At 36.8% G+C, this 25180-nt stretch overlaps 2 protein-coding genes and 2 long non-coding RNA genes across 5 annotated transcripts; 3 read left to right on the forward strand and 1 right to left on the reverse strand.

The window, feature by feature from the left end:
- The first annotated feature begins 236 nt into the window (after nucleotides 1-236).
- Nucleotides 237-11460, forward strand: LOC117331438 (DNA-(apurinic or apyrimidinic site) lyase 2-like). Its single transcript, XM_033890152.1, has 5 exons — nucleotides 237-388; nucleotides 1806-1889; nucleotides 3160-3490; nucleotides 5006-5075; nucleotides 6283-11460. The coding sequence occupies exons 1-5, from the start codon at nucleotides 262-264 to the stop codon at nucleotides 7435-7437; spliced, it is 1767 nt and encodes a 588-aa protein (XP_033746043.1). The 5' UTR covers nucleotides 237-261; the 3' UTR covers nucleotides 7438-11460.
- On the reverse strand, nucleotides 9411-24252 carry LOC117331437 (N6-adenosine-methyltransferase non-catalytic subunit MTB-like). Of its 2 annotated transcripts, XM_033890151.1 has the most exons (7): nucleotides 24154-24215; nucleotides 23588-23617; nucleotides 17787-17927; nucleotides 17039-17277; nucleotides 15595-15736; nucleotides 14712-15101; nucleotides 9411-14138 (listed from the first exon to the last, which is right to left on the reverse strand). In XM_033890151.1, the coding sequence occupies exons 3-7, from the start codon at nucleotides 17887-17889 to the stop codon at nucleotides 13015-13017; spliced, it is 1998 nt and encodes a 665-aa protein (XP_033746042.1). In that variant the 5' UTR covers nucleotides 17890-17927; nucleotides 23588-23617; nucleotides 24154-24215; the 3' UTR covers nucleotides 9411-13014. The 2 variants fall into 2 exon arrangements, with proteins under 2 accessions (XP_033746042.1, XP_033746040.1); XM_033890149.1 differs by lacking the exon at nucleotides 23588-23617 and having other exon boundaries at nucleotides 24154-24252.
- Nucleotides 19940-20291, forward strand: LOC117331439. The gene is made up of 3 exons (XR_004533549.1): nucleotides 19940-20006; nucleotides 20041-20209; nucleotides 20244-20291. It is a non-coding gene; the product is annotated as an uncharacterized LOC117331439 (long non-coding RNA).
- Nucleotides 21317-21730, forward strand: LOC117331440. The gene is made up of 3 exons (XR_004533550.1): nucleotides 21317-21428; nucleotides 21495-21599; nucleotides 21705-21730. It is a non-coding gene; the product is annotated as an uncharacterized LOC117331440 (long non-coding RNA).
- Nucleotides 24253-25180: the final 928 nt, after the last annotated feature.

A 25180-nucleotide genomic window follows, 5' to 3' on the forward strand; every position in this document is an offset into this window, starting at 1 on the left:
TGACTACGGGTCGCGATAAAGATCCCGTGTGTATTATTCATTTGAATAAAATTACCTTATATCAATTGTACTCACTTTGTGAAACTTATCTTATCCATGCAGTAATGATATCTTATATACTGAAAGCAATACTTGTCAACAATGACAAAATAGCCTATCAAATCCGTATCAAATACCGTTTCCGCTTTTATTTTAGTATGGCTTTTAAATTATCCACCAATCAAATCCTCCGTTACAGTGTGTATGTCAAAGTGAAAGTTGATGGGGCTGAGAATGAAAATTCTATCATGGAATATCAATGGCATACGAGCCAGTAAAATAAACTTGAAGACACTGTTTGATTCCCTTGATGCAGACGTTATTTGTCTCCAGGAGACCAAAGTAACACGTACGTAAACGGATATAAGTAAACTGTGTTATTGTTTGTAGCTGGTCGGTCGATTTATATCTGATGTTGTTGTGCCGACTGCGACATGCTAGAACTATTATAAAATTTTCGGTGTGTCAGCCTCTTACATGTGTAGCGGGACTAGACTGGGTCGATCATCGGTGACCAGGTAGCTCAATTGGTAGAGCATCCGGCTAGTGTTCGGAGGTCCCGGGTTCGAACCCCGGTCTGGCCGCTACATTTTCTCCTCTCCTGTTACAAAATTGGCGCCCAACTAAAATACCCATGGTGGTGGTATAAGGGTCTCGTGTGTCTTTGAGGGCAAAGACTTGGAAAAAAGGAGGGAGGTGTGTAGCGGGACTAGACTGGGTTGATCATCAGTGACCAGGTAGCTCAATTGGTAGAGCATCCGGCTAGTGTTCGGAGGTCCTGGGTTCGAACCCCGGTCTGGCCGCTACATTTTCTCCTCTCCTGTTACACATGGATGAAGTAGTTCTAAACATGCCTCTGTAAACTTCTGCTAAATCACTTGTTACCTGTACCGTTGTGAATTATCTCACAGGCACTCAAATTAGTATACAGTACTGTTTGCCAAAATTAATGGAAAAACATGAAATATTATTTTGCGAAGATCTGTACAGTACTCTTACCAGAAACATGTATTAAGTGGTGTTATATGTGTTTCTGCTCTTATTTAACATTTTGGGAGTTGTCATACTCCCAAAACACACATATTCTCCGTGCGCATGCATCTGGCACACAAGGGAGGCTGTCTTAAATGACCTTAGATGTTGATAGGATATTAATGATAAACAAGAAATATCTTTTAAAAAGATAAACGGCATAGTTTTAATGCTGGTGGTTATAATGTAAAACTGCTGGTGAAATAAATTAACGAACTAATTAATAAATGTGCAGTTTCAGCACGGATAACAAAATTATATCAGTTTGGATCATTTTTGGTGATAATAAGACTGCATTTGAATCAGGAATATGATTTTATCAATGTGTCATTTGAATAGATACATTCACTTATTCAGCTTGCATTCCATCGTAATTTTGTTTCGTCTCTAACTGCATGTCTGCATTTTGCATTTACCGCTACATAGACCAATCACATACTTCATCTTGACCAGTAACCACCTGTCGCGTTATATCCGGGAACAAAAGAAAATTATACGGCTATGCCGAAAAACAAACAAATTGAAACTCTATCTTTCCTTGATAAAAGGTATACGAATATACACATGAAAATGGTATCAAGTTACAATTTATTTCACATTCAATGTTTTTATTAATGTACCAGATTTGCATAAGTTTTTGTTCCTTAAGATGAATAAGACAGACAGATAAGCTATAAACCCACATAACTTTTGTTAAAAAATCATTATCAACTTCCATTTTTGTTGTGGGACAGGTGATCAACTTGATGAGCCAACAGCCATAGTTGAAGGTTACAATTCCTACTTTAGTTTTTCCCGTAAGCGTAGTGGTTACTCAGGTATGTATACATTTCATCTGTGTATTATCTATGATTACTGGATACTAAATTATTTATTCCTCAGTATTCCTCAGTCTTTTAATTTGTAATGACCTTACTAACCATCACATGAATTTATATTTTCATTTTATGTTAAAAATGCACCAAATATATCAGTTAAGTTTACATGTCATCAGGGCGTGAGATGAAGACAAAGTCTTTGGTTCAGTTCAATAATTTAGTGCATGGGAAGAAAAAACCAGGCCTCTAGCGGCATACACTATACTGTTGCAACTTAGTATATTAAGCAAAGCTACGCTGCTTGTGGCTGGACCGCTCGCACGTACATCCAGCAATTGAATGAGGCTTAAGTTTGGAGAGGGTAAGATGAAAGCTAAGGAAGTGACGTAGATGGGTGTGAGAACTTGAAAAGCATGCAATGCAGGTGCTTTGGTCAAGTGCTGAGTTCATCTGTCAATGTCACGTCAGACCGGTTAAGGACGCTTACACTGGACAATTACATAAACAAATCACACAGGTTCATTACACAACATGTACTTGACATATACACGGAGAGGTATTGTACTAAGGCCCTGGTCACATACAAATCCGTTTTAAGTTTTTGATATTCTCTGTCACCTCAAGGGTGCGATTTCTTCATTAACCCCTGCTAGATAGCATGTGCTGGCAACAATACAATGACATCACGCAATCATGCAATGACATCACAACCTTTTATTGCATTACAAGATTATTTTTTTTAAATACGTTATTGTAATTAAACAACTGGATCCTGCATAATAAAATAGTTTGATGTGAGAAAGATAATCATCCCTACCTTCAGGCTTAGAGATAAATGACAAAAGAAAGCGAGACATGTTCTATTGTAACTGTTCTTCTGATAATTTCTTGTTTTCTTGCTTTGTTCTGATACCATCTTGTCTGGGGGCATAACTTTTTAACAGGTAAAGATTGGTTGATGAAACTTCTAACATAAATATGCATCACCCCAAAGTGATGTACAGTGTACTATAATCATTGCAACTTTCATATTCAATTCAAAGGTTAATTGATTGCAAAAAGGGAAACATCAAAAACAGATCTCCAGTTTAACATAAATTAACATTTACAGAAAGAGGTGAACTCATTCATGCAGTTGACCAGAATTAATAGACAGCAATAGGGCGGTGAAAGTCTGAGGTAGCTCCTTTTGTTTGTGTATGGTTTCATAGATTCACTAAACAGTCGGTGATACTAATATGTTTGTTACATAAACTTGCGATATATCCAGGTGTTGCCAATTTCTGCCGAGACACAGCCACACCATATAGTGCTGAGGAAGGCCTGACATCATTGTTGAATCAGAAGGATGATGGGAAAGTTGGTTGCTATGGCAATGTGATAGATTTCTCAACAGAAGAGCTTGATGCCCTGGATGCAGAAGGGCGGGCAGTAATCACTCAACATCGAATACAAACAGGTGATGGAAATGAAGCTCATCTGGCGATCATCAATGTTTACTGTCCAAGAGTGGATCCTGAACGGGATGACAGAAAGGTTTACAAAATGAGATTTCTTGCACTCCTTCAGACAAGGGCAGAGGCTCTTCTGCAGAGTGGATGGTGATTATCTCCTTTTACTTATTTAATTACCTCCCCTTCAATGAAAGTATACATTGAATGAATGAGTTTTTATATTTATTTATTTTTGAATCATTTTAATATGAAACAAATACAAAATGAAACATCACACATTCATTCATACCATAACATCATACAATCTTATCCATAACAATTTAAGATGAAGCTTAAAACATATATATGTGCCACCTACAAATATGAGAGTACAATTGTTCTATAATCAGGCTAGTGCAGTCTTTCCAAAAAACGTTCAGTGCCTAGTAAGGGAGAACATTGTTTTTGTTATCAGATGGTACATAAGGAGGTTTCCCTTGGCCCCTAGTTGTGTATTTTAAATTTTAAGAATGATCCGAAAATAAAATGGCTGATAGCCATTTAAAATTTGGATTGTTGTAGGTTGTTAAATCTTTATTTCTTAGAAATTATTATTATTTGATCCTCCTCAAATCTCTAATGTAGGTTCCTAGATATGCATGCTCAATTTCAGACTTATCTGAAGGTGGCCATTTTTTATTTTGACCATTGTAGCTTGTGATTGCATTTTCAGGTCACCTGAAACCAAATCTCAAGTGACCTGTTCTAGTCATCTTTTGTCCATTGTCGTCTGTAGTATGTCATGCGTTCAAAAACAATTTACATTTTCGACTTCTCCAAAACTGCTGAACGAAATGCAGTGAAAGTTGGCAGGAAGCAGCTGCTGAACCAAATTCAGTAAAATTTGGCAGGAAGCTTCCATGGCTAAAGGTCAACTATAATTGTGAATTATATGGTCCCCACCCCACAGGGACCTGAGGGGTGGGGCCAAAAAGGGTCATATTGGCTAAAATTTTAAAAATCTTCTTCTAATCTCCCAGATATGGTAAAATCAAATACTCCTCACAGATTGAGAGGACTTAAGGTCCTTTACCAAAATTGTGAATTTCATGATCCTCATGTCTCGTGTTTCCCCCTGAGATGATGGAAAAGTTTATTGTAGTTTAAATAGGGAAACACATTTTTGAGCATTATTTGTTCCAATTGCTATTTGAAATAATACAAACTTGGTTAGAATTATCAGTATAGGATGTCAGTTGAATAGTCGTGCATATTGGCACTGACTGACCTCAGGAGCTTGAGAAGTGTGACCAAAAAGGGTCAAATTAACTGAGACATCAAAAACATTCTTCTTAAGACCCAAGTTAGGTAGAATCAAATACTCTTCATAAATGGAAGGGGCTTCAATTGTTTATCAAAATTGTGAATTTCATAATCCTGGGGTTTCACATTTGCCTGTGAAGATGGGGTACACTTAACTATAGTTTATATAGGGAAATCACATTTTTGACTATCATTTATTTGATCTCTAATGAAATTCATTCTAACTTTGTTAACATTATCAGCATTGAATGAGGCTTGATGGTATGCACATGTTGGCACTGACTGACCCTCTGGGCGGATCATCATCATGTTGCCATCTAGTACCTGGTACTTCTGGTAATTAAGTTTCTCTACTTGCAGTCATGTGATTGTCCTTGGAGATCTCAATTTAAATCACAAGAAGGTTGACAACTGTGATCCAGATTTGGAGGTAAGTGTTTCAGTTTGGTTGTCCACTCAATACAATAAGGACATTAACTTGATTTCTCCTGCCATTAGGAGCATCTGTCATCATATTCATTTAAAACTTGACTCCTCCTGAATGACTGTTCATATTCCAACCAAAGTTGTAATGATGCATCACAGAATCCAGTGTTGTGAATAGCTAGGGTTTTAAGGGAACAAATTCTGCATAATGAAGGATTTCCATTTAAAACTACATCATCAGACATGGTAACGGAAGGGGGATTTTGTCAAATATCATTGTTTGATATGAAAAGGTACAGGTATGAGAGATGGTAAAGGTAACTGTTCCATAAGCAAATACCTATGTTAACAATTTGGAGCTCTCTGATTACAAGTGTGGTTAGCTCACCTGCCCGAAATGCAAGTGAGCTTATGCCGTGGTGCAGCATCCATCGTCCGGCGTATACTTTTTCCTTTTAACAACTTCTCAATAACCAAGTGGCCCTGGGACTAGATATTGGGCATGTAGCATGCTAGGGTGAATGGCTGCCAAGTATGTTCAAATGAATGACCTTGACCTACATTCAAGGTCACATGGGTCAAATAAGTTAAAATCTTTAAACAACTTCTTCTCAATAACCAAGAGGCCCAGCTCAGGACTTGGTATTGGGTCTGTAGCATGCTGGGATGAGGCACTACCAAGTTTGTCAAATGAATAACCTTGACCTACATTAAAGGTCATAGCAGTCAAATATGTTTAAATCTTGAAACAATGATTTCTCGTTAACCAGGAGTCCTGGATTTGAGCTAATAGTATGCTCGAATGAAGGGCTAGAAAAATTGACATGAATAAACCAAGCTTACTCTGATATTTGAATAAAGTGGTAATCAGCATAGTATCTGCAGAAATGACCAAGATCAACTTCAAAGTTGCTGTAGAGCCAGATGAGCAATACAGGCCCATTGGGCCTCTTGTTACAATGTAAGGATCTTCAAGATGACAGTTCTAGTTTTGAAAAAAGTTTTGATATGAGGTGTCAAAGCGATAATCTAATTTGGCAGTTAATGTTCAAGGGACTTCTATGTTATGCCGAAATTTAACTGGACAGTTTCTGGCAGTGTGTTACATCAGGTATATTATTAACAAATTGTATGTTTAACTTAGGCCTTTAACTGTTCATTTCATATGGTCAACAATACATGGTGATGTAAGATGTTTATTGACATTTCAGGATTGGGGTAAGGCCCCCAGCAGAATGTGGATGAACCAGTTCCTTTGGGAGCCAGGGAGAGATCCAGACATCGAGCCTGTGGATGATACAGAGGAGTTTCTGGGCACCACATCCTGTGTTAAGGGTGGACTGTTTGTGGACACATTTAGACACCTTTACCCTACCAGGACTGACGCCTACTCGAACTGGTGTACTCTTACGTCAGCACGTGAAACCAACTATGGCCGACGGCTTGACTACATTGTATGTGATGTTACCATGGCTAAAAATGATCTGAAGGAGAGTTGGGTAATCAAAGATGTTGAAGGGTCTGACCATTGCCCTGTCAAGTCAGAGTTTACCTCGTCATTCCTACCAGCTATCAAATGTCCTGCTCTGTGTACAAAATATATGCCAGAATTTGCTGGGCGGCAGCAAAAACTGTCTTCGTTCTTTGTTAAATCATCAAAAAATCCATTATTGAAGCTAGATAATGGAGGAACACCAAAAAAGGCAACATTATCCAATGTTGGTGAACAAAAACCTAAGAAGGAATCTTTAAAGACCAAGTCTCCAAACAAATCTGGTCTAAAACGACGTGACACTGATTGTTCTAAACCTTTAGGACAAGTAGCAAAAAGACAAAAAAGTGACATCAAGAAAAGTTCATCCATTCCGAAGCAGTCCAGCCTTATGAATTTCTTTGGTAAACCACCCTCAAAGAATGATATTTTGCAAGATAGCTCCAAAAGACAAGCAAATCTTGAGGGCAGTGCATCTATAAATGGTCAAGAAACTGCAAGTGTGAAAAGTGAAACAGTACTCTTGAAGAATAACATAAATGTGGTTAGTTCTGATGATAGCGGATCACCATCCAGCTCTCAGGAGCAGAAGGATAGTGAAGTCACAAGCGGATCGCCATCCAACTCTCAGGAGCTGAAGGATAATAAAGTAACAGTGAAAAAAACCTCGGCACTAGCATGGAAAAATTTGCTGAAGGGTCCACCAACTGCCCCTTTATGCAAAGGTCATAAAGAACCTTGTTTGTTAAGAACAGTCAAAAAGGAGGGGCCCAATAAAGGGAAACAGTTCTTTGTGTGTTGCCGAGCAGAAGGTCTTAGTTCAAATCCAGAGGCTCGCTGTGACTTCTTCAAATGGGTTGATAGTAAGAAGTAATTGTGTGCTTTTAGGCTTTTGACCAGTGTCGTCTATTGTGCTTCGTTTGTCATCTGTCATAAACTATTTAAATATGTGAGTTTTCTTAATTACCAAGAGTCTCAGGGTCTTGATATTAAGCCAGTAGCATGCTGGGATGAAGGGCTACCAAGTTTTTTCAAATAAATGACCTTGATCGTGACTTACTTTCAAGGTCTCTCAAGGGTCAAAATTGTTGAAATCTTTAAAACAGCTTCTCAATAAATAAAAAGCTCAGGTTCATGATATTAAGCCAATAGCAGGCACTAGTCAAAAGTGTCGAAGGCTTTTCCTCTACATAGGTATCTAGTGGGATTTATGAACAGCTTGTATCTGGTCTGTGGTTCTGGTCTGTTCACATAGTGATTTATGGAGGTCAAATATTACAGTATGAAATGTTCCGAGTTGAAAATGTATTTTCACCTCTAGCTAGTTCAGTGTCTGGGTTGAAAATGTATCAACAAAGTGTGTGGTCAGTATATGAAGTTCACATTTTGTCTTAGTAGGTACAATACACTAGATGTTTTGTAAAATATATATAACAATTGACCATGAAATAAAATTATGTGAATGGTTGCTATTGCATTTAGAGCAAAGGTCATATATATATAGATGTAGTTGCAAGATGGTAAAATGGTGCAAAGCATGTATGAATGTTTAAAATTTGAAGAATTTTGGTAAATATGTTTGTAGACCATGTTTACAGATACAACATGCACACTATTTACATGTCATGCTGTCATTCTTTTATTGTTCAAGATGGAGATTACAGAAATATATTGTCATTGTGAAATAAAGTATTGATGAATGGTTATTCCAATGAAGTCACCTTATTTCAATACTCCCATAAAAAAGGACTAGTAGACAACAACAAAAAACCAGTTAGTTACTGCTGTATTTATTCTGTTCTTCCTTCTCATAGTCAGAGACATTAACAAAAGTACTCTTAACATTTCTAGTATCTTGTCACATAGTCAGAGACATTAACAAAAGTACTCTTAACATTTCTAGTATCTTGTCACATAGTCAGAGACATTAACAAAAGTACTCTTAACATTTCTAGTATCTTGTCACATAGTCAGAGACATTAACAAAAGTACTCTTAACATTTCTAGTATCTTGTCACATAGTCAGAGACATTAACAAAAGTACTCTTAACATTTCTAGTATCTTGTCACATAGTCAGAGACATTAACAAAAGTACTCTTAACATTTCTAGTATCTTGTCACATAGTCAGAGACATTAACAAAAGTACTCTTAACATTTCTAGTATCTTGTCACATAGTCAGAGACATTAACAAAAGTACTCTTAACATTTCTAGTATCTTGTCACATAGTCAGAGACATTAACAAAAGTACTCTTAACATTTCTAGTATCTTGTCACATAGTCAGAGACATTAACAAAAGTACTCTTAACATTTCTAGTATCTTGTCACATAGTCAGAGACATTAACAAAAGTACTCTTAACATTTCTAGTATCTTGTCACATAGTCAGAGACATTAACAAAAGTACTCTTAACATTTCTAGTATCTTGTCACATAGTCAGAGACATTAACAAAAGTACTCTTAACATTTCTAGTATCTTGTCACATAGTCAGAGACATTAACAAAAGTACTCTTAACATTTCTAGTATCTTGTCACATAGTCAGAGACATTAACAAAAGTACTCTTAACATTTCTAGTATCTTGTCACATAGTCAGAGACATTCACCAGTAACAAAAGTACTCTTAACATTTCTAGTATCTTGTCACATAGTCAGAGACATTAACAAAAGTACTCTTAACATTTCTAGTATCTTGTCACATAGTCAGAGACATTCACCAGTAACAAAAGTACTCTTAACATTTCTAGTATCTTGTCACATAGTCAGAGACATTCACCAGTAACAAAAGTACTCTTAACATTTCTAGTATCTTGTCACATAGTCAGAGACATTAACAAAAGTACTCTTAACATTTCTAGTATCTTGTCACATAGTCAGAGACATTCACCAGTAACAAAAGTACTCTTAACATTTCTAGTATCTTGTCACATAGTCAGAGACATTAACAAAAGTACTCTTAACATTTCTAGTATCTTGTCACATAGTCAGAGACATTCACCAGTAACAAAAGTACTCTTAACATTTCTAGTATCTTGTCACATAGTCAGAGACATTCACCAGTAACAAAAGTACTCTTAACATTTCTAGTATCTTGTCACATAGTCAGAGACATTAACAAAAGTACTCTTAACATTTCTAGTATCTTGTCACATAGTCAGAGACATTCACCAGTAACAAAAGTACTCTTAACATTTCTAGTATCTTGTCACATAGTCAGAGACATTAACAAAAGTACTCTTAACATTTCTAGTATCTTGTCACATAGTCAGAGACATTCACCAGTAACAAAAGTACTCTTAACATTTCTAGTATCTTGTCACATAGTCAGAGACATTCACCAGTAACAAAAGTACTCTTAACATTTCTAGTATCTTGTCACATAGTCAGAGACATTCACCAGTAACAAAAGTACTCTTAACATTTCTAGTATCTTGTCCTACAGGAATTTTCTAGATAATATAAGTATCGCCCCACCCAAGTAATTAAAAAAGTGAAAGGCAAGACTTGAAATGTAGCATGTACATAAACATACATGTAAAAATTGACCAGTAGAAGTCAATTTATTTATAAGAAAAAGATCTATGGCCACAGTAAGACGGACCAATTAAAGTCAAAATATTTATGAAATATGGTCAAAGAAGTCCTTTCCGACTTATATTGCCACCTGCCGTGGTACCCTGGGCTATATATATGTATGTTGGACTGTACCTAAGAAAGGTGTTCATTATAAATCAAACAAGGAGACCAACAAGTTGTTCTGGAGAAATGAAAATATCCTAGACTTGATGTAGTATACTATTGAGAAAGATAGGTGATTTGACGGCTAGTTACTTTACACTGAGTCTTGATATTTTTAATTAACAACTCTAGAACATATTTTACTAAAAATCTTTATTAGGTATATATACATGGTACAATAGATTGCGATCATTTAATTGGTGATGATGAAACATGAACCTACAGAAACATTAATGAAGTTTTTATATGAAAATAGTTTTTAATCATAAAATTATTTCATATACCAGACAATAATTTGACAGGTGACCAACTGACCATGACATTATATAATTAACTGGAACTCACAATACAGAAACAATACAATCATACAGATTTGTTCCTGATAATCTTATGTCAATTTTTATATGAAATATGTGAAACGAGGATATTTCTTTTTTGGGAAATGAAGTTCTATCAATATTGATGAAATATACCCGGTCACACTTACATGTACTTTTGTATATACATGTACCTCATACATATCCATTGAACACAAAGAGGTTATGGATCCAGATGAGTAATATACTGACATGACAGCTTTTCCACAATAGTTACAAAACTTAGTGTCGGGAATTGGTTTGAGATTTCAACATCAATAATTGGATGTAATTGGTGTCAACTGATCAATTTTCGATCCTTAAAAAAACATTTTTTACCCAGGATTGAGTAGACGTATTTCCTGCATGGCAGAGTGTGCTGCCATTTTTATTTTATACTAGCTTTATTCTCCTAGTTATCTTTATTTTTATCATACCATTTCAATGTAACAATCTTGATTGTAATCATTTACAGTTTTTGCAATTGATTTTGTTTAAATAGCATGATTGGACGTTATAGTAAAATGACATAAAACTCTGACTTCTCTTATTAGTGAAAATGAAAGTAGAACTTGTACTTCTGGTTTTGAAAACAATCATCAATGTTGACATCTCATAATCGATTGTTAATTTAATTGGCTGCTTTCCGATTACATATGAATTATAATCGATCACCAGGACAACACAGAACTCCAGTTATCACTGTATCGATACTTTTCATTGTCAAGCTGAAATGTACATGTCAGTCTCGTAATTATAAAGCAACATGAAAATTTTCCAAAAAAAAAAAGAAAAGAAAAATAAGAAAAACCAACATTTAAATCTTTAAAATTGAACTGAATCATTTCCCTGCCAGAGAGTTATTTGTGATTCTAGATTGAGAAAAACATCAATAACAACAATGTATACAAAGTTAGCTGTGACAGATCACCACTAACAATTACCATATAATTGATCATGAGCACCCATACAAATTTGGACCGACATCAGACATCCTGTCATTGTAACCCATTGTTTAATCCTGCTGCCTCTATGTACTTCAGGCAGATTTACAGTAAATGATCATGATTACACAATATATAAAACCTGATTAGCAAATATCCTTTGATCTATTTTGTTACAAAATTAACTCTAGGTAATGTGATTTATTATCATGATTTGTAAGGCAAGTTGTTAGTGATGAAGATGAAATCTAAATCTTTTATAATGTTACTTTTTTAATTGAAGTTGTTGTCGATTAAAATCAATATGGTGTCATGTAAATTACTGACACAGAGACTAAATATTACCATATTTGACCTAGTTAGTGCATCCCACATTTTTCAATGAAAGAAGATGGGTACACAATTGAAACATAGAAAAAAAATTCTTTGTCTCACTGATATATTGAATATAATCTTCAGTTTAAACACTCTTGGTTGTTTTCACTATATAAAGATTTTCAAAGATAAAGGTTTCCAAAGATCACACAAATTGTTTCCTTTCTATATGATTTTATTAAGTGCCCCCGTTTTGTAGTACATGGTGCTTATTAGGTTGAATTCAGTACTCTAAATGACAATAATAATTATGCAGAACCACATATTTTAAGTATGCCTTGCGTATTGTCCATATTGATACACTTTATTGTTCTTAACAACAGAACATGGTTTTTATACCAAAGATGTGTGATAGAGAAGCTTCATGCCAATGGATACCTGTATACTGCTTTGCTCACTTTTATGAAACGGGTGTATCCTTAGGAAAACATTATTTGAAAAATCACTTTGATGTAAATTATAATTATTTGTCTTAAAATCCCTAGTTCAAGTGAACATGAATCCAGAATACACACATCCACACAGGACTGGTATAGGTACTACCAGACTAGTATAAAAAAAACAGTATATACAATTCAATCATGCTACAAATAAAAACTTTTTTTACAATATTGCAAGATCTATGTATAAACACAAATGGCAATGATGGTTTGTATCACAATTATTTCTTCTCATTTATGAGATTAAAATATGTCATGCAAGTATTTAATACTAGCATTATTGTAAAATATGTCATGCAAGTATTTAATACTAGCATTATTGAAACAGAATAATTACAATTATCTCTAGTTATAAATAATTACTTTCTGTACTCATAAAATTATCTGAGCACATAAATTTAACATATACAAATATGAGCTTCTGCAGGAATTACTTTATGCAATTGTTAAATGACAATTTGTCGATTTGTCATGATCTTAAGCTTGTTGTAATGACTTGATTACAAGTTTCCTAGAATTATTGCAGAAAAAGTAAATCATAAAAGTTCTTCTGCTTCAACATAAAGGCCATAAAGATTCTATATGCTTACTGCACATTATACATCTGTGGTCCTTTTCATAAGATCTACACCACTTGGGAGGTTTGACCCACCCTCCGAGTCATCAGTGAGGTTGATCATGTGGGCATCACTACTAACCCCTGTTCCTGAACTGACTGGAGAATATCTTCCCGTGTACCCTCGCTGTACCAGGTAGGAGTACATGGGTGGATCAGGAGGCGGATTGGAAGCCATGCGAGGATGAGTGGGCTGGGACTTCTGTGGGACTTGTTGGTGTGGCATCCTTACTGTTGGATAGTTTGGTGGTTGCACAGGTCTGAATTGCATTTGGCCTGGCTGTATAGGGACACCAGGTCTCACGACAGGAGGGTACTGACCGGGGGCAAACTGTGGCTGTGTAGCTGGCCTTACTATCACTCCAGGTATAATACCTGGGACTGGAGGCCTCGCCATGGTATGAGGCTGACCAATCATTGGCTGACCAATCATTGGCTGACCAACCATAGGATAACCTGTAGTTGGGCCAGCCATGACTGGACCAGGCTGGCTCAAGGCCACATTTGGCTGTGAAGGCTTTGCCGCAACAGTTTTAACTTTCCCCTTTTTATTCGGTTTTGAATATAAAGCTGCCCTTGGATCTTTTTTCTTTTTTTCACTGTCCGAGTCTGACTCGGTCTCTGTTGTTTCATCATCGGTGGTCTCTGTGTTTGATTCGTTTTCATCATCTGATGGCCCACATTGGACACTGCTGTTTCTAATTTCCTCAATATCCTCACTGAGTTCATCATACACATCCTCTACTACTGTCTTCTTGGCTTTTGGCTTAACACGGGGCTCTATGATCCTCTCCACAAACCTCTCCTGTGGGTGATCATCTTCTGCCTGTACAAACGACGACTCCATTTCAGAATTAGAATCTGAATAATAAGACCGTCTTGGAGAATTTCTTCGTTTTCTGTCCATTTCTCTCCGAGGTTGTCGATCAAACCTGTCATCATTTCTGTCTCTGTGTCTGTCCTTTCTGTCATATTCCTCATCCCTGCTATCATAACGATCATATCTTCGGTTGCGACCATCATAATCATCCCTATTTCGTCGTGATGACTTGTCATACCGTTCATATGGAGGAGGTGGTGGAGGGTAGTTTCTTGGAGGCCCATCTAGAATAAGTACAAGTTTTGAGGAATTTTTCAATCAAAATTTGAATAGTAAGGTTTTATTTTTGTTTTATCTCGGTCACAGTCATCATATTGTTCAATTAAAAAATAGAGATTCTATTTCGCTTGATCAAGGTATTTCACATTATCAAATGTTGCTGTACTGTAAATGAAAATTTTTCGTCTGAAATTCATTTATTGTCGTTAATATTATCTAGTTCTTCTGCTACCAACAATGTTGCTGGTAACAAATTCATAAGTATACGAGTCTACTAAGAATGTACACTACAGTATCAACTTTGAACTTTATTATACAACAGTTGGGAAACAATTAAGTTATAAAAACTTGTATTATTCACCCTGGAAATGTGAGGGGTCAAATGTGAAAGAAAACATGGAGAAAGACCTTGTGGTCAGTGGGAAATCTAACACCAGTCACCTAGGTGAAAGGCAAGTGTGTCGCAAATATACCATTGGACCCCTCTATCCAAGTATCAAACTGCTTTCATAGTAACTAGAATGATTAGGTTCCATTGTGTCAGAAACAAAATTCATCATATACATCAAATTACTCACCATCAAAAACACTATCCTCCTCCTCCTCGCTTAGCCTTCCCCTGCTGCGGGAGGATTTGTTGATACTTGTTAGACCCATTTTGGAACTCTGGGAGGCCCATAGTTTGGACTTTGTGTCATGTGAAGTAGCCCGTACACTACCTTTGGAGTTGCTGATATTTGCAGCTGTGCTGGCCTGGCCAAGCTTGAACTCATCCCAACGCCGATTCACTCCCTTTGATTTTCGATAGCAGCAGATGATGATAATGGGAGCAATAACAAAGAGAATGAGTCCGAACACACCCCCAACTATACCAATGATGATTTCCTTGGTAATGGGAGATTGGTAGAAGTAGTAGTTACACCCAGGTCCTTCTCCACCTGGACATTCATCCACAATGCTAACATCACCTGTTATAATGGAAGAGGTTTTACATGATGCTGTTATATAGATATAACCATATAGGGTCTTCTAACATAGGTTCTTTATTCACTTGTTCAACTACACTGGATTAATGTTATCTAAGATGCTGATCTGGTGAGTGTTAAACTGACAGTGGATTGAGCAAGACACTTTACTCTAATTGCTCTGGATGGCATGTGATAGGCCTCCCTTATGTTCAGTGATGTAGACACCAACTACTACAAAGATACTCCACTTCAAAATGACCTTGGCTGTCCACAGGGTGATAATCCCAGCAAACAAAGAAACAACCCCCCCCAAACGAAAAAACTAATTCTTACGAAGCAAAAGTAAATTGTGATATCTGGCCAGTAGCTAGCTGAAGGAAGTCCTAATATTTTGTAAGATAAAGGACACTGGAGCATCATTATAGGTATCCATTTTCAGATCCACATAAACTGTGTATGACAGAAAATCATAGAACAGTATTTAAGCATTTACCTGGGACACTTATGACATGCACTCGTATGTTGTAGTTGGCCTGACTTTTATCAGCTTTATCCAGCTTGAATGTCACAAATCCTCCAGAGGTGAACAATGGCTGAAAGTTGGCCGGCTTGTCCCTTCTAAACCCGAATCCATACTGTAAAGAATGAAAATTATTGATAACATTTATATTGACAAAAAATGAACAAGTTGCATGATGAACACTGGTCCCACTTTAAAGTAGTCATCGCCCATGTAATTAAAATGTCTGGATAATATCAAATTTCACGCAATACATTTTGCCTCCGGATGTCCATCCCTTAATTGCTTTAGAAAGTGATACCTGACAGGGCACAGGGTACAAAAAGTAGACCTTCACCCACCCGTATCTAGTATGTATACAGTATCAAGTAGGATACAGGGTTCTCTGTTACCGTAAAAACCTGTGTAATGTGCGCACCAGCGTAATTTGCACAGGTACTTTTTTGGGCTGAACAAAACTTCTATCCGTATATTTTGCGCATGAAAAATTTTGACCAAAAACGATTGTCCAGCAGGTCCCGAAAACGATATATGAAAATGACACTAACACAAAACTAGGTAGTATGTATACAGTATCAAGTAGGATACAGGGTTCTCTGTTTCTTATTTGACGACATTCTCACAATTAATTTTCCTCTCAAAGATATCTTGGAATGCTCTCACTGTCATGTTCGTTTTCTATTTATATGGTGGACTCTGTTACCGTTTTGGCATGTTTTTTGTTCAGCCACTTTTGTTTACATCAGAACATCAGCTTTTGCACAGCACTATGGGAATTGGTATTAACACCTTGTTTTGAACCAAGAGTTAGATGGAATTAGATTAGGGAGAATATCATATTTCACAGAAAATTGTAATTTGGTTCGGTGACCACCTTTAAGCAAGTTTTACAATCTTTTGTGGAGATTTATATCTACAAACTCTTAATCCAGACAGTGTTAGAATTAGTGGTTATTACAGCTTAGGCCAAAATAAAAATATAGTTGGTTTGGCGTAACCCGCCCGACCCAGAAAAAATGTGCCGACTCAAACAATTTCATTGTGAAAAATAAAACATTGTTGGGTTTTTTAAAAAGATTTGACAGTGCCAGATATTGGTGTCCAGAAGTTGCTGTGCTGAGGTTTGAAACTACGTCTCTCAAACCCAAATAAGGTTGAGTCTGTGCTTCTTTTGTTTAAGAACACAAAATAAATAATGATTTCCATATTCTGGTTTGTTTTCGTATTAAAGGTTGAAAATCTGTTTTCAGAACTGAATAAAAAAAAAGTTCAGCCCTAGCTACCTACCCATATGTATAAGACCCCCTGGTCGGGTTACAGCAAACCAAGATATTTTTAAGGGTGGCCTTACCAATAGAGAGTTTGTTCATGGAGGTGTACCCTAAATAAGACAACATTAAAATGTGGTAAAGCTTACCAATAGAGAGTCTGTTGTAGAACTGTCATAGATATAGAAGTTCACTCCATCCTCATTAAAGTTGGCAGTTATGACCTCAACCCTGAACTTGCGTTTCTCACGGACATAATCTGTGCTAAAGGTGATCTGACAAGACTTTGGCGGACTGTTCTCTAATGTGGCACCGAGGCCATTCACGAATGCACTGTTCTCTCCAATGTCAAACTTATTGTTACAATCAGTATTTGAGTCTAGGTAATCTGAAAATATACAAATACATCAATAAATATGATTGTAAGAAAGAATAATAGACACATAATTATAATCTGACAATAAGAAATTCATTTTTTTTAAAACAAAGACATTTAGGTACATATCCCTTGTACAGGATTTCAGACTTATTTGTGAAATATCGATCATCTACATTTTTACATTCTAATGGATTTTAAATTATTTCCCTTGTTTTACCCACTTAACAATAAATTGGTTATTAGCAACACTTTAACATAACAAATATATGTTATCAGTAAACATGCATACAGCCATACAGTGTATTTATGTAAATACATATGTATATTCTAGAAGAAAATTAACCTAAACTTTGTACAGGGTAACTTACAATGGATCACCCATCTCCTGACAAATCATAGTCCTGCCAGGTGACGGTACACTATATGGATATATATCACACTATACAAGTATACCATCATTTCATCTTGGTGGCCATTAAATATTTAAAATGGGTATAAAAATAAACAAAAGAACTTACAACTTTCCTTAGTGTTTTGAGGGTTTTGGTTCTGCCAGTTGGCCCATTGGGCAGTGACCAACAAGGGGGCAAACAGTAGCACCCAAATGGGCGTCGTCCACATCCAAAAACATGCTGCAGTTTCTGTCTTACATTGTAATTCTGCAAATGAATATGAGATCCAATATATTCCAAGTTCATCACAAGCATCAGAATTATTAATACTTATACTGGAGGGGTGGAAGTGGTGGGATGGGGTCAACAATACCATATGACGTCGTGATCACAGTAACATTACAATGAGGTGTCTCATCGACAATTCAATCAAGTCATATCAACATTTAATTTCCTTGCATTGATGTAACGTCAATATTAGATACATAAGAGGGTAAACAGGGTAAGAGAAAAATAATCATTCACCCCCATGAGACAGGGGAATTTCAATCAATTTAACCCATTTTTGTCACCCATCCATCAGTCACCTGGGGATTAGTCAAGGTCTATAAGTGTATACTATCAAACTGCCATGCGTTATAATTATTGATATGTCTAACCATTGACCAAGTTTCAAACTTGAAGTTTGAATTATTATCCATGGCAATCTACCTTATGATGCTCAAAAATGAATATCTGTTTCTATCATATATGGGTCTTTAGAAGATTTTTGAAAATTCAGTTATTTTGACCCATGCCCATCCCTTGGCCCCTGGCCTGTACGTGGGTAGGTACCATAAAATCACAATTTTGGTTGACATTTGGCTATTGAAGATTTCTGCAAAATTTCATTGAAATAGGTTCAAGGTTTTCTGAGAAGTCGAAAATGTAATTTGTTTACGAACGGATGACCCACAATGACCGACAAAGGTGATTGCAGTAGCTAGGTCACTTGAAACTTTGTCTTCAGTGACTTCTATATACTTCTCAAAGTATGTCAATGTACAACCTGTCAAGTAAGACTGGTGTCACTGTTATTTATGTCAAGAGTTAAAGTCGGGCATGATCACATATAGATATACCATAACCTCTCATCAATAAAATAAATCTAGAATTTCATGCATGATGGAGTGAATATGAACTGAGACTGTTAAAGGAGATATTGTGTACACAAGGTTATCACAGATGTATGCACAGATTATTATATAACCTCTGTAAGGTGGGGTATACATGTAACTAGCTTAAGACAGGTATGGCTATTGTCACAATACAGGTGAGACAGGTGTCATTGTACCTATATGTCAGGATAGACAGGTGTCACTACATATATATAATCATGTAGGAAGGTGTCATTGTACACATATGACAGGTTAGACAGGTGTCATTGTACACATATGACAGGTTAGACAGGTGTCATTGTACACATTTATATATCAGGTTAGACAGGTGTCACTGTACATATACTTCAGGTGAGACAGGTGTCATTGTACACATGACAGGTTGGACAGGTGTCATTGTACATATATATATGCAAGGTTAGACAGGTGTCATTGTACATATGTCAGGAAAGACAGGTGTCACTGTACACTTATCTCAGGTGAGACAGGTGGCGTATATATGTCAGGTAAGACATGTACAGATGCCACTATATATTAAAGTAAGGTAAGATAGATGACATACATTATACATACATGCTAGGTAACACTGTACACATATCAAGGTCCAGGTGAGATAGGAGACACTACATAAATATCAGGTAAGGCAGGTGACACATACAGTTATAATAGGCGAGACAGGTGTCACTGTACATATATGTCAGGTTAGACAGGTATCACAGTATACGTACATACAGTATATGTCGGACAAGACAGGAATCAATGTATTTAAGGTAAAACATAGGTAACACTAATTTACATTTGGTATGTAAGGTATGTTATATTAGGTAGTACTGATGTCATTGTACATGGATGTCAGGTAGTACTGATGTCATTGTACATGGATGTCAGGTATGTCAGGTAGTACTGATGTCAGGTATGTCAGGTAGTACTGATGTCATTGTACATGGATGTCAGGTATGTCAGGTAGTACTGATGTCATTGTACATGGATGTCAGGTAGTACTGATGTCATTGTACATGGATGTCAGGTAGTACTGATGTCATTGTACATGGATGTCAGGTATGTCAGGTGGTACTGATGTCATTGTACATGGATGTCAGGTAGTACTGATGTCAGGTATGTCAGGTAGCACTGATGTCATTGTACATGGATGGCAGGTAGTACTGATGTCATTGTACATGGATGTCAGGTATGTCAGGTAGTACTGATGTCAGGTATGTCAGGTAGTACTGATGTCATTGTACATGGATGGCAGGTAGTACTGATGTCATTGTACATGGATGTCAGGTAGTACTGATGTCATTGTACATGGATGTCAGGTATGTCAGGTAGTACTGATGTCATTGTACATGGATGTCAGGTAGTACTGATGTCATTGTACATGGATGTCAGGTATGTCAGGTAGTACTGATGTCAGGTATGTCAGGTAGTACTGATGTCATTGTACATGGATGGCAGGTAGTACTGATGTCATTGTACATGGATGTCAGGTAGTACTGATGTCATTGTACATGGATGTCAGGTATGTCAGGTAGTACTGATGTCATTGTACATGGATGTCAGGTATGTCAGGTAGCACTGTCATTGTACATGGATGTCAGGTATGTCAGGTAGTACTGATGTCATTGTACATGGATGTCAGGTATGTCAGGTAGTACTGATGTCATTGTACATGGATGTCAGGTATGTCAGGTAGTACTGATGTCATTGTACATCAATGTCAGGTAGTACTGATGTCATTGTACATGGATGTCAGGTATGTCAGGTAGTACTGATGTCATTGTACATGGATGTCAGGTAGTACTGATGTCATTGTACATGGATGTCAGGTATATCAGGTAGTACTGATGTCATTGTACATGGATGTCAGGTAGTACTGATGTCATTGTACATGGATGTCAGGTATGTCAGGTAGTACTGATGTCAGGTATGTCAGGTGGTACTGATGTCATTGTACATGGATGGCAGGTAGAACTGATGTCATTGTACATGGATGTCAGGTATATCAGGTAGTACTGATGTCAGGTATGTCAGGTAGTACTGATGTCATTGTACATGGATGGCAGGTATATCAGGTAGTACTGATGTCAGGTATGTCAGGTAGTACTGATGTCATTGTACATGGATGGCAGGTAGTACTGATGTCATTGTACATGGATGTCAGGTAGTACTGATGTCATTGTACATGGATGTCAGGTAGCACTGATGTCATTGTACATGGATGTCAGGTAGTATTGATGTCATTGTACATGGATGTCAGGTATGTCAGGTAGTACTGATGTCAGGTATGTCAGGTGGTACTGATGTCATTGTACATCAATGTCAGGTAGTACTGATGTCATTGTACATGGATGTCAGGTATGTCAGGTAGTACTGATGTCATTGTACATGGATGTCAGGTAGTACTGATGTCATTGTGCATGGATGTCATGTAGTACTGATGTCATTGTACATGGATGTCAGGTATATCAGGTAGTACTGATGTCATTGTACATGGATGTCAGGTATGTCAGGTAGTACTGATGTCAGGTATGTCAGGTAGTACTGATGTCATTGTACATGGATGTCAGGTATGTCAGGTAGTACTGATGTCATTGTACATGGATGTCAGGTATATCAGGTAGTACTGATGTCAGGTATGTCAGGTAGCACTGATGTCATTGTACATCAATGTCAGGTAGTACTGATGTCATTGTACATGGATGTCAGGTATGTCAGGTAGTACTGATGTCATTGTACATGGATGTCAGGTAGTACTGATGTCATTGTACATGGATGTCAGGTAGCACTGATGTCATTGTACATGGATGTCAGGTATATCAGGTAGTACTGATGTCATTGTACATGGATGTCAGGTAGTACTGATGTCATTGTACATGGATGTCAGGTATGTCAGGTAGTACTGATGTCATTGTCATGGATGTCAGGTTATGTCAGGTAGTACTGATGTCATTGTACATGGATTGTCAGGTATGTCAGGTAGTACTGATGTCGGGTATGTCAGTAGTACTGATGTCATTGTACATGGATGTCAGGTAGTACTGATGTCATTGTACAGGGATGTCAGGTAGTACTGATGTCATTGTACATGGATGTCAGGTATGTCAGGTAGTACTGATGTCAGGTATGTCAGGTAGTACTGATGTCATTGTGCATGGATGGCAGGTAGTACTGATGTCAGTGTACATGGATGTCAGGTATGTCAGGTAGTACTGATGTCATTGTACATGGATGTCAGGTAGTACTGATGTCATTGTACATGGATGTCAGGTATGTCAGGTAGTACTGATGTCATTGTACATGGATGTCAGGTATGTCAGGTAGTACTGATGTCATTGTACATGGATGTCAGGTATGTCAGGTAGTACTGATGTCATTGTACATGGATGTCAGGTATATCAGGTAGTACTGATGTCATTGTACATGGATGTCAGGTAGTACTGATGTCATTGTACATGGATGTCAGGTATATCAGGTAGTACTGATGTCATTGTACATGGATGTCAGGTATGTCAGGTAGTACTGATGTCATTGTACATCAATGTCAGGTAGTACTGATGTCATTGTACATGGATGTCAGGTATATCAGGTAGTACTGATGTCAGGTATGTCAGGTAGTACTGATGTCATTGTACATGGATGTCAGGTAGTACTGATGTCATTGTACATGGATGTCAGGTATATCAGGTAGTACTGATGTCATTGTACATGGATGTCAGGTATATATGTCAGGTAGTACTGATGTCATTGTACATGGATGTCAGGTAGTACTGATGTCATTGTACATGGATGTCAGGCAAGTCATTTTATCTCCAGTGTTCATGTTCCATACAGGCAGCTGTTACTGTGCATTTATGTCAGATAAGATAGGTATCAGACTCACTATACATTTATGTGGGATAAGACAGGTATCACTATACATTTATGTCAGATAAGACAGGTGTAATTATACATTTCTGTCAGATAAGACAGGTGTCACTGTACATTTATCTGATAAGACAGGTATCACTACACATTTATGTCAGGTAAGACAGGTGTCACTACACATTTATGTCAGATAAGACAGGTGTCACTGTACATTTATGTAAGATAAGACAGGTGTCACTATACATTTATGTGGGATAAGACAGGTATCACTACACATTTATGTCTGATAAGACAGGTGTCACTACACATTTATGTAAGATAAGACAGGTGTCACTATACATCTATGTCAGATAAGACAGGTGTCACTATACATTTATGTCTGATAAGACAGGTGTCACTACACATTTATGTCAGGTAAGACAGGTGTCACTACACATTTATGTCAGATAAGACAGGTATCACTACACATCTATGTCAGATAAGACAGGTATAACTATACATTTCTGTCAGATAAGACAGGTGTCACTATACATCTATGTCAGATAAGACAGGTATCACTACACGTTTATGTCAGATAAGACAGGTGTCACTATACATCTATGTCAGATAAGACAGGTATCACTATACACTTATGTCAGATAAGACAGGTATCACTACACATTTATGTCAGATAAGACAGGTATCACTACACATTTATGTCAGATTAGACAGGTATCACTGTACATTTATGTCAGATAAGACAGGTATCACTACACATTTATGTCAGATAAGACAGGTGTCACTACACATTTATGTCAGATAAGACAGGTATCACTATACATTTATGTCAGATAAGACAGGTATCACTACACATTAAATGTGTCACTGTATATAGGTTACATACGACAAGTGACTCAACCTTACCATTAATTCCTTCTCATTCCTTTTCCCGACCTAACCATAAAAAAATGATATGAATTGTAAGGTAAATAGTAATTGTTTTACCGACATTCATTATTAATTTAACTACTATAACAGTGATTATAAAATAGGCACAGACACAAGTATACATCAATGGTAGACGTATATTTTCAACAGTTTTACTAAAGTAAATTTTATGTATTCTGTAATTATAACAACAATTGATCACGTGACCCAAATTACATACTTTTAACCATAAATACACCTTCATAAGATTTAGGTTAAATAATTTAATTGAGCGTTTTGTTGATTATTAATTATCCCGAGAAATGCTACTGTTTATCAACATATTGTTCCATACTCCATTATCTGAGTATAAAATCCGTGTGCGAGACAACACGGAAATAGTAAACGGTAGCTATATATATATCAGATCGTGATCAAATCACTTCACTATCCGTTACATACATGTCTTCTACAATAAAGAATTTAAAATAAACTGATAAGTTTCAACTCAGATCAAGAAAGATGCTCAAAACGGTTAGATATTCTGTCGATAGAAATCCTACCTGTGTTACCTGACGTCTTCAACGGTCGCCATTTTTAATTGTTTACCTGGGCAAGGTAAAACCAGTCGATAAGCTGGGAGTGAGTCATTGTGTTGAAACGTGAAGAGTACTGCACTTGTCTACTGGCTTAGATGTAGATCGATGACCCAATATAAGCTTTAGGTTGTTATACCCAACTGATACTACTAATAGGTTTTTACCTCACTATCTTAAATTCCCGGAAGTATTTTCTTACGTTACAACAATATTAGGGTAGCGTAACAAACGCTCTTACAATCAGTATGACAAACTGTAAATCACTTACATTTAGCAGAGACATGTATATATGTCTCTGCATTTAGCGAATACTTTATTTCGCGAATTACTTCTCTAGACATGTTCGCGATTACATGATTTCGCAAACGCTGATCCTGGAATTACTTTAAATTCGCTAATAATGAGCTATAGGTCATGGACTCCAAAGCCTTATCATATGTCGATAAGCTCAAACTTGGTCGCCATCACAATGTGTACGTTTCTTACAAATAACCACGAAGGATTTGTATTCGCGATTGACTTTCCTCGCGTTTTAACGCGAAAATAAATCCCACGCGAAATTTAAACAATTTACAGTAATTCATAGACATCTAATCAAGGAGTTCCAGACGCTTCAAACTGGTTCAACCACAGAAGAGGGATGTATTGTTTGTCATGTAATTTCTTGTTTCCCAATGTTTTAATATTTAAGGGGGTGTCACGTGATATATAAATGAAGCGAAGGATGCGGGGCTGAATGCAGAACTGCAGTTTTACGGATTTTCTGTACAAATAGGATATCCTATTCCATCACAGTTAGTCATAGATATAAATGTAAGCTTCTTTTATTTTAGACTGCCCACTAGACCCAAGTTGTTGTTTTTTATTAAGAATTGCCAAGCTAAATTCTAATACTAGATTATCTGTCCCTAGTTTGAAACTTAGGAATCCAAGAATCAGATATATCCAAGGGACCAAAATCATAAAGCTCAATTCATTTATAATCTTAACA

This window comes from Pecten maximus, chromosome 7 (assembly GCF_902652985.1).
Source record: "Pecten maximus chromosome 7, xPecMax1.1, whole genome shotgun sequence".
NCBI lineage: Eukaryota > Metazoa > Mollusca > Bivalvia > Pectinida > Pectinidae > Pecten > Pecten maximus.

What these genes read in the sequence shown, in the direction of transcription:
- LOC117331438 (XM_033890152.1), top strand. Translation starts at nt 262, where the DNA reads ATGGGGCTGAGAATGAAAATTCTATCATGGAATATCAATGGCATACGA. An exon ending in GCTCTTCTGCAGAGTGGATG is followed by an intron (nt 3,491 to 5,005) that starts GTGATTATCTCC and finishes CTCTACTTGCAG; the next exon opens with TCATGTGATTGTCCTTGGAG. An exon ending in ACTGTGATCCAGATTTGGAG is followed by an intron (nt 5,076 to 6,282) that starts GTAAGTGTTTCA and finishes TTGACATTTCAG; the next exon opens with GATTGGGGTAAGGCCCCCAG.
- LOC117331437 (XM_033890149.1), bottom strand. Translation starts at nt 17,889, where the DNA reads ATGTGGACGACGCCCATTTGGGTGCTACTGTTTGCCCCCTTGTTGGTC. An exon ending in GCATGTCATAAGTGTCCCAG is followed by an intron (nt 15,102 to 15,594) that starts GTAAATGCTTAA and finishes CCATTATAACAG; the next exon opens with GTGATGTTAGCATTGTGGAT. An exon ending in GGAGGATAGTGTTTTTGATG is followed by an intron (nt 14,139 to 14,711) that starts GTGAGTAATTTG and finishes TACTTATTCTAG; the next exon opens with ATGGGCCTCCAAGAAACTAC.